The 10,206-nt window shown below is 44.8% G+C and overlaps 1 protein-coding gene across 1 annotated transcript; it reads right to left on the reverse strand.

Moving 5' to 3' along the window:
• Window positions 1-5,284: 5,284 nt before the first annotated feature.
• HSPE1 (heat shock protein family E (Hsp10) member 1) lies at window positions 5,285-10,167 on the reverse strand. The gene is made up of 4 exons (XM_086750662.1): window positions 9,926-10,167; window positions 7,820-7,984; window positions 6,228-6,317; window positions 5,285-5,640 (listed from the first exon to the last, which is right to left on the reverse strand). The coding sequence occupies exons 1-4, from the start codon at window positions 9,926-9,928 to the stop codon at window positions 5,590-5,592; spliced, it is 309 nt and encodes a 102-aa protein (XP_086606788.1). The 5' UTR covers window positions 9,929-10,167; the 3' UTR covers window positions 5,285-5,589.
• Window positions 10,168-10,206: the final 39 nt, after the last annotated feature.

Consider the following 10,206-nt stretch of genomic DNA (forward strand, 5'->3'; position numbering starts at 1 on the left):
AGGGATGGGCGGGACGGGGCGGAACAGCCAGCGGCTTGCAACGGCCGCCGCGCGGCGCGAGCGGGAACAGCCGCGGGGACGGGGGTAGGCTCTCGCGAGAGGAGCTGGCGGGCGGGAGCCGCGGGGAGGCGGCGCTGAGGGGCGGCGGGAGGCCGGGCGGGCCTGGGCCCCGGGCGGCTCCTCGTCCCGGTACGTGCTGCTCCTTTTCCTGGCCGCAGGGGTGCGCGGAAGAGCTGTCCGTCCCCCGCGCAGGGCTGGGGGCCCAGGGAGGCTGCGACCACTTCCCCGGCGGCTCGGGCCCCTCTGTGGGGCGAGGCCCTGCGGGCAGCCGCGGGTTGTCTGGGGAGCCCCTGCGAGAGCAGAGCTCTCCTGTGAGCCTTGTGTTCGAGAGGGACGGCATCCCCTACCCCCGCCCCAGGCTCGGGAGATTGGGACAGTTCAACGGTTGTTCCCGCCGCTTTCTGCCCGGTGCCCGGCGAAGCCGGTTTCACCGTGACAGGGCTGTAGCGGTGAGTGCAGTTGCAGGCTTTGTGAGATGAATTCTCCGGAGATTTACGAGCTGACGAGTTGTTGAGAAAACGCGTTCTTCAGATTTCAGCCCGTTTCATCAGTGTCCCTCTGTCAGCCTCTAGTCAGATGCGTGCTCTCCCTCAAGGTCAGTCCTCACTTGCTCCGTACAACACAGCTGAGTCTATGGACCTTTGTACAATATGAACCACAAGGGTGTGAATTTTTAAAAAATTATTTTAAGCCCTACATTAAAGAGATATAGTTGTTAGTGCTAAGAATAATGAACACCACACCCTCCCCCCAACAGTAATCTGAGGTAAAATACATCGAACAAAGTACAGACAAAGCCTTTCTCGGTCTTCAAAGGCAAGGCTGACAGACTTGTGTGTTTGGTGTGCAGAGGTCACAGACTGCTGTGCTAACGGAAAAACAGTTAGCTTGGGTTTCAAGGTTTACTAAGCTTGCTGTTACATGCACTGACTGTATTTGGGAAGAAAACATTAAAAAGGCACCGTTAGTTGGGTGATAAATGAGTCCCTATTACTAGCAAATAGACATTTTTGAAAGACTGGAGTGGCTCATACTGTTTCTGTAGGATAAATGAGAAGAAAATTCTTTGGAAAATTTTTACCTTATTTCTGATTCTCTAGAATAGATGGTAGAAAGGAGTACAAAATGGATAAGTAAGAGTGAATTGCTTCTCTCTGTGAGCAAGAATGATGGAGCAGCAAGGTAGAAATACCTCCCCTTAGACAATCAGTAAGCAAATGGTTGCAGTTGTGTGTTGTTTCCTAAAAAGTGGAGAAAGCTGGTACCTGTTGCTGCCTCTACTTCCACTGCATTACAGAGTGAATGGTTTCCCCCCCCTAACTCAATTCATTTGCTTTAAGTAACATGTGCTTTCCAGTATTAAAACCTCTTCCTTCTACCCACGGAGAGTTAGAGAATGTGAAAAACTTCTGGACTGAAAACATTGAAAAATCTCCAGTTAGGTTTTCCCACCAGAAATCAAAGTGCATTTTGCTTGGTATTTTTGCTTGGGCAATGCCGTGACCAGAGTCCTGCCTTGTTCTGAAGGCCAGATTACAGCTGAAAGCTGGATAATGTGCGAGCAGTGAGAATTGGGTAACAGGGTCATCTCCTGCCCGGGAGCATGTACCCGGCTAACCAGGAGTTTTGTATTGACAGCAACAGCAGCTCCATTCACGTTACTCAGTAACACAGAGATGGCATTCCTAACTTTAGGCACCCAAGTTCAGTTTGCGTGGGTTCCTTTTTTTACTCCTGGTCAGCATTTCTGCCCCAGAGATGTTAGCCGTTTGAATCATGTGGTGAAACTCAGCACTTCTTAGCAGTTTGTGTAAGAAACCATGAAAAGGTTAATAATGTTGGGAGAAATTGGTGCCTTGGAATGGAAGGTACAAATGTCCTGTTACCTCACTAGATCAGCTGTGATCCAAGATTAATTTTTTAATGAGATTGATACTGTAATAAGCCAGTCCCAGAATGAAAGCAATTCTAGCTGTTTAAATGCTATAAAATTAAGCAGCTTGTTGGGGGGGGAGGATGTTTTGGTTTTTTTTTTCTTTTTCTATCATCATATTCAAGGTTTAGCTGGTATCTTAAGCACAGAAGAGTTTGGAACTTGACATTTCCATTTGTCCCTGACTTTTATTTCATGGACATCTTGCTTCTAAAATGCAAATAAATCTGTCTGTGAAGATGACCTCTCAGAGAGAAATACCTATCTGTCAGTTCAATTGGCAACTGGCTCATGGTTCTGCAGAGAAAGGAAAGAAATCTGCAGTGTTTCTTAATGAAGATATTTAAAGCCTGTAGGTCTCTCATATTACCCTGTGATAATTAACCCTGTGTTCCTGGAAGCTGCTCATTATTTTTGTTTTGTTAGATTTCAAGTTGTTCTTAAACAAAATCCGATCGACAGTAATTTAACTTTTTGTTTTTCACCTGGTGCTCATTGCCTGGTGACCTTTAAGAGTGAAAAATGGAAAATTTGGCCAAAATGTTGTTGACCGTGCTGTTAGGGACCTGGCCTTCCTTTCTTCTCTGCTAGTGTGTAAAAGTCTCATCCTTTCCTTACTATGGCAGGATAACGTAAACGGGACGATAAAGATTTTCTGAAGACCGTATAGTTGCTGTTGATAGAAGCTGTTCTAAAACATTAGGAAAGTAACAAAAGTAGATGGAGTGCACCTTGTTTCCTTATGATCCGGATAGCCTGAGGAAAGGCTGGGAAGAAGTGTATCCTCCCAAAATGCAGGTAGGGCAATATGTAACATTTTTGCCAAAATTGAAATTGTCTATAAAACAGTGGAATAAAGAAGTCTAAATTCCGACAGGAGTGACACAGCAAAGAGCGAGCATTTGTGATTGATTTTGTCCCCCCCTATAGCACCCAGAGGCTAGAGAACTTGGCATGCAGTCACGGACTAAAAAGCAGTAACAGCAGACGGATCAGCTCAGCTACGTAGTGGTTACCTTGTCCTTGCTTGCAGCGATAGCCTCATGGTGCGAGAATGAAATGTTCTCTGCCTGTCTATCCAGCAGACGTTCAAGTGTGTCCTCCATTTGATGAGGCCTAGAAATGCTATTTTATTTTCCATATCCATAAATTGCCTATTCCCATGAAAAGTTTTCAGGAAACTGTGACTTTTGTTTTTAATCAGTTATGTACACACCAGTAGATAGAGCCATGCCAAACGTTTTATTAAATAAGCATGATACCAAGCGGCTGAAAATCTGCTGAAAATCTGCTGGAGCTGAAAGCATGGGTTGGGGGAAGAGTTGGGGAGAAGAGAGACTCGCGCTCGGCAGCACTCAGTGCAAGTTCAGCGTAATCCTGCTGGGGAGTGGGCTGGTGTGGTTGTGGTGCTGCCGTGGCTGAGGGGTGCAGCACTTTGGGGTGAGGCTAAGTAGTGCAGGTAGGAAAGGAGCATGTGCTACCTCTGGGTCACCTGCCCTCAGACTGCACCCCCACAGATTGTAGTGGCTGCTCATAAACGAGGACTGTAAACATTGTGAAATTATTTGCTAAGTGGAGATCCTACGTAACTCGTGTCTCTAAAAAACATTATTTGAAGAAATGCTGAAATGCTAAGCCTAAACATTTCTCTGTTGGGAGCTGATTCCTACTGCATCTTTTTCTCATCGAGATGTGGCCTAATTTCTGTAAGTAGTTTGTAAATAGGTTAAATACCTTCCCCTCTGGTGTGCAACTGCACTGGAGTACCTACCCTATCATGGAAGATAATGCTTCTCGGTGAATTTGTTTCATTACACAATCAATTGTCTTTTAAGATACCTGTAGTGTGATAATCTTCAGTTTCAGCTGTAACTACTAAAGTAAAACTGCCATAGGGTAGATTTCAAGAAGCAGGCCTTTTATATGAAAACCTTTTTTTTTTTTTTTTTTTTTTTAATCTAGCATCTTCTGTTAGTACACGTATCAGTTCAGTGGGAGTTTAACCACGTGAATGGTGTAACTTTTGCTGGGTCTGCCTACAGCCCCAAAGTAGGTAGGTGGTAACCAACCAACCAGCAGCATACTCCACAACTACAGGGAGCAAAAGACATTACAGCCACCATTGTCAAACTTAGCTCCTAACAGCATTGCTGGGTGATAATTGGCATCTAGGTAAAAAAAGCAGCTCCAGCTCACCTCTGTGCTGCAGTTTAGCTGTGGGGAGGAGGGACTGGAACTGCCCTGGCAGAAAATACATTGTTTCAGAGTACATAACAGCTGAAGTCCCCCACTGCAGCTATGCAAGTTCTGAAAAATATTTTTCATTACAGTCCGTTCCTGTTCTCTCCAGAATAAGGCTTACAGTGTATCTAGCAATGTTGATTTCATAACATTAATTTGAATGTAATGAGAAAGAAGTACTGCTTAACTACTGCTATTAAAGTTTCAGTAGCAATAAGTCATATACTGATTTATTTCACATAAGACTACACCAAAGCATTTTAAGGCAGTGTATGTTCTTAGACTGCATACCAAGTTGGAAGGCATCATTAGGAACACAGTGTATAGAGTACAGATTTGTGTACTCCTGCGTGAACAACCTTGAATCCTTTTCCAAGGCAACACAGGGTGGTTGGAAATATGCAAATTTGATTGCTTAACCATTACTTATGTAAATGTCTTGCTATTTAAAAGTGTTGCACTAAGGATGAAGAAAATCAGATTTATCAAATCAGCTCTCTACTCAGTTATGGGAAAACTGGAGGTCTGGCCTGAGATAACATAGTAATCAGTAAAGAAATTTGCTGAAAGGTCACCATCAGCCCCAATTCTGCCTGATTAATGTCTGGAGGGAAGCTATTTGTTTTCTATTAGCAAAATTCACTGAGAGGTATGTAAGGAAAACCATTGTTTTTATCTGCTTCATCCATGAAGTGGATGATTTTGTTCTAGCACAGGTATGGCTAGTACCCAGGTCCTTTGGGCTTGCTGTGGGATAGGCTGTTTGTGGCAGGGTTAGTCTTCCAGCATACCACCATCTCAGCTATTGCCAAGACAGAAGAAGGTCAGAAACATCTGTTACCTTCAGAGAAAGTTCAATGTCAAGGGAGCTAGCTGCAACTCCCCTTCATCACTGCATCTGTGTGATAACCATTTTGAACTCATCTCCCAACTGCACACAAGTTTAGGGAAAAAAAATGTTTTACTACAATTAAGTTTCAGAGAGATTAGCTCATTACACAATTGAGACTCAGTTTCACTGAGCAATAGCAGAAACAGATAGAAGCAGAATAGTTTTATAAGTTTATTGTAAAGACCTTTACAACTTCAGTACAGATAAGGATACAAAATGATGTTGCTTGGAATAATTAAGGCTGGTTGGTGGTCATCTGAATTTCACTGTTCAATGGAACTCAAACAAAAGCAACTGATTTCTGACTGTACATATTTTTATTCATGTTCCATCATTACAGTGAGATCACACATAATTTCAGAGACTCAATGCCTGCTTATTATAAAATAAAGGACATTATATACATGATGAAAGAAAAATTTCAGCATTTTAGTGGAATGGATGACTGATAACTGCAACAAGTTTAGTCCACGTATTTCCCAAGAATGTCGCCATCTCTAAACAAGTAGTAGTCCTGCAAAGAAAAGAAATATTAGTACATGTCACATCAGTTGTGTTTTTTCAGTTGTTCTGCAAATTCTGTCTTGTTCTGACAAGGGCTACTGCAGTCATGAAGTACAAAATCAAAAATTAGCTAACCAAGACTAGCTCTACAGGCTGACTTCTTGCAAAAAGACTTCTTTGTTGATAAGATACTCTTCGGGAAAGCTACCAAGTTACCATTTTCAGTAGTTGGAAGTGGAAGAACTGCTAGAAGACAATTCTGCAAGCAAGCTTTCCCTGTCAAAAGCAAGGATACTGACGGTACTTTCAAAGACTTTTAGGGCTCCTCTTACAATATGCTTGGCATACGAAGCCACTTTGTTCACCTAGCAAAGGTCAGGCCAGGGATTTCCTCGGTTCCTTCCTTTTAAGCAGGGGTGGAAGTCACAAGTACTACAGCTACCAGAAGCTGGCTGGATTCAGCCGCTCCCATTTCAATACCAACAAATGCATTTCTTCAATGCTGCTAACACTACAAAGTAACTACAGTATTTATCACTGGCAGCATGGCATTTTGGGAACCAGCTTAATTTCCATTCACAAAGTTGGGAAACTTACCTTATCTTCTAGTACAATCTTAGTACCACCATATTCTGGTAGCAAAACCTTTTCACCAACTTTTACACTCACTGGCTGAATCTCACCATTCTGAAAGAAAAAAAAAAAAGAAATCCTTAGTTTTCCACAATATAGATAGATGTAATAGATTTCCTCCAAACTACAGTGATCCATGCACATATAAAACACTCAGGAAATAACTACTCTGAACTTCCATTGTACGGTGACAGTAGAATATACAGGTTTACTAGGAAGGAAAGCACACCAGTCAATTGTCAAGCATCAGAGCCCTGCAATATTTTGTCAGTAGAACTGCAGTGATTTTCTGAAAATAATTAATTTTCATTTAGTTTTAAGTGTAAATACAACTGTGAGGTCTTTGCTTGACCTACTGAATAGGACTTCACTTAAAGAAAACACCAGAGAAATCTGAAAAATTGACAGACCATGAAACCCCCTTCTAAAATGAAGGGACAAAGTCCATTTCCATATTCAGTAGCCAAGGCTAATTTCTCCAAGTACCAGTTAAAAGTACCTTCCCATCTTTGTTAATTTGATCAACCTGTCACTGTTGCTGGCAAATCAGTTGTTTACAAACACCTGATAAATTTTAATTACATTTTTGTATTATAAATAAAATATTAGCATGTTTAGTAAAATATGAGCACCATTTCACAATATAAAGCTTTAAAAAGCAGAAACTGACAAAAACCAGTGTGATATGTAGAGGGACACATGGTAAAGAAAAAGTCCAAGTCAACATGCCCAAGTTGAAATTTAACCTGTTTTCCACGACTGATATTGACTGAACAATACTTTGGTGGGGAAAAAAAAACCCTTCTGATGCTGAAGCCCATAAGCCATTGTAGTTTCTGTGAAGACTGTCTTTTTTTATGATCCCAGATGCATATTCAACATGCAACATTAGCAAAAAAAAAAAACCAATTTAAACACTTATTTCTTTTGATTCCTGATTTTCTTTTGTCAAGTAAGCCTAATCCTTATGGACAATGATATTTTGCATAGCACAAGACAGCAAATGCCTCATTCTGACATTCCACCCTGCTCCCAAGTCACAGGCATTCAGGCATGTAGTCATTTTAAAAAAGAAGGCTGCCAGTCCTTCAAGGTTTTGGCTGGGAAGTGATGAAACAAGATATCCCCCAAAACACTGTTTATGTATTTAAAACTAAAAAAAAAACCACCCACAAAACACTGCAACCAAAAAAAAAAACCAAAAACCACCAAAACCAAAAAACTACCAAACTAAAACAAAAATCCCCCAACCCACGTTACTACTGCTTAAAGCTGGTTATAAATATCAATAAATAATATTGATTTTTAAAAGGCAAGTATTTCCCATTTTACAAATGAAAGGAATGCTGAAATTCAAGGCCAGAGCCAGTCAGGAGAACTTGAGATTTCTACCTCCTCGTTGAATCTGTACTTCCAACTTCAGCCATCACCATCATCAGTTTTTTTTTTGTGAGCTATCAATGCTTACACTGCGACCGTCCCTTCTGATGATAATATTCCAGCTACTACCACACCATTGCTAATTCTAGCCAAATATAACCCTTCAGGATATCTACCTTTCCTCTGCCTCCTGATCCAACTGCCACTACTGTTGCTTGTAGCACTTTCCCTTGAGCTTTTTCTGGAATCATGATGCCTCCTTTGGTTACTGTCTCCGCTGCACATCGTTCAACCAGGACACGGTCAAAGAGGGGAAGAAATTTCCTAAATGCTTTTCCTGCCTGTGGAAGTAATTGTACATTGTAACAAAAGGAACACTGCAACAAAATTGCAATTAAAGAGAGTTTAAAAAAAAACCGCACAAAACCCACCAAAGTTATTTCTCTTTTGAGAGAAATTAATAGTTTAGGAAACCTGCTGAGCATGCAGCAAACATGTGCCACCTTTGATTGCATCAGAAATTGCTGAAGGCACCAGCAGACGCTGGGCAATCCTGACAGCTCAGCCACAAAAAGATGAACTCCAGCTGGGGAAAAACCACCACCAGCCAGAGCAGCCACCTCCTCTGGCTGAAAAGCTCTGCAGGCTTTTAATCCCAAACCCTTAGCTACTACAGTTTGGTAAGCATAACTACTGATTATATAAACTGTATTTATTCAGTTCACAACCAGATTTAATGACTACTGAGGACCTCCTGGGGCAGCTGCATTTTTATTCTTGTAGTGGAGCATTTTATAGTGAAGAAGCAAAGCCAGGTACCCCATGTTAGTCTTCTCCAGGTACTTTCAAACCTCAGCATTTCACATAATGATATACAGCCTCCAAAATCTCAAGCAGTTACTTGTATTGCCTTCTACAAAGAGACTGGAACTTTACAAGAAACTTTAGGTTTAAGTCCCTAAGAATAAGAAGGCAGGCATACTTCTACCTTGACTGCTTCAATACCTGCGTGAGGGTTAGAGTGAGGTTTTCTGGGTTTGTTGGGTTTTTTTTTCTCTCTGGTTTGGGTTTTTTTTAACAGCAACTTACTGCTACTTGTCTGTATTTCAGAAACAGCACTCTCACTCCCAGGTATTAGATAAATGCAAGCACCAAATCCAACAAGCAAGGGTCAGGAAGAATGAACCTGCTCTGATTTGGAAGGAAAGATGTGGCGCCTAGCCGAGTCACATGGCGACAGTGCTCCACTGGACAGGTGTGCAGAGCTCACACTCACAGAAACAACGAGAAACAAGGGCCTGGCATCCATGCGCCCTTTTCTGATGCTCACCAATACAGAGACACTTTAAAATCAGGGGAAAACAAAATTAAAGACAGAGCACGAACAAGAAACAGTACGTGAAAGCTGTGTGCCACCCCAGCTGATGCTACTCCCACAGTGATGAAAAACAGAGGAAAAGGCTGCCAATTGTAACCACTTTTATTCTGTAAAGGTAACAGCTCTGATCCTCTTTTCTTTAAAGAGATTCTGCGTTGAAGAGAAGTAAGCAGCCAGTGATGAACACGGGCGTTTCACAATAAGTTTTTTAAAAACCTAATTCCTCACGTTAGCAGGGCCGTTAGAATAAATACTACTGCAAGGACAGGGGCAGCTCTGCCCTCAGCCAGTTCTCCTTCAGAGTAAGCTCTCTGTTAAAATAAGTTTATAAAATACAGAGGACGAGCGATCACGAACGCAGCACGACACGTTCCGGTGTTACCCGCAGGCCCCGCATGCCCACGCGGCGGCGGGCGCAGCCCCGCCCAGCGCATCGACCGCTAACGGCTACTCCCGTTATGGCCGGCAGGCAAAAACGCCGCCCTGTTCTCCCCGCGCCCTCCCAAACGCCCCCACACCTCCTGGCCGGCGGCCTCCCTTTCCGCCCCAAGGACTGCGTGACCTTGCGGCGCCACCGGACCGCCGCGGGCATCTCCCGCAGGGAGCGGCTCGCCGCCGCGCCCACAGCCGGGGCCCCTCGCCTCCCTGCCTCCCGCGGCTCGGCCCAGCCCCACAGGAAGGACAGCGGCCGCCGCTGCCGGGCTCCGGCGGGCTGAAGGGGCACCCGGGCGCGGCCGCGGGCTGCTCAGGGGGCCCCGGCAGCCACCCGCCGCGGCGGACAGGCGGGCCCGCCACAAGTCCCTGCGGGGAGCTCTCCGCCTCACGCCGCGGCGCACGCTCGGCGGCGGCGAGCCCGAGACAGGCGACAAAGGGAGCAGCGGCGGCGCAGGCGGCAGGCACTCACCATGACGACTGCTACGCTCCCCGCCGCCGAGTGACCGGGCCGCCGCGGGCACACGTGAGAAAGGTCACCGCCTGCGCATGCGCGCCCGGCGCCCCGCCCCGGGGCGGAGCCCGTCCCCCCGCCCCGGCCCCTATCAACTTCAATTCCCCCGCATTTTTTTCCCCTCCGGGGCCACGTCCCGTTTCCAGCGGCGGCTGGCGCCTCGGTGGCGCCGCGAACCGCGTTGTCCAGCGCCCGCCGGTTCCCAGGGTCAGACACCCGCCCGGAAGTGAGGTCACCTC

The sequence above is a fragment of the Chlamydotis macqueenii genome, chromosome 6 (genome assembly GCF_036417535.1).
Source record: "Chlamydotis macqueenii isolate bChlMac1 chromosome 6, bChlMac1.mat, whole genome shotgun sequence".
In the NCBI taxonomy this organism is placed as follows: Eukaryota; Metazoa; Chordata; class Aves; order Otidiformes; family Otididae; genus Chlamydotis; species Chlamydotis macqueenii.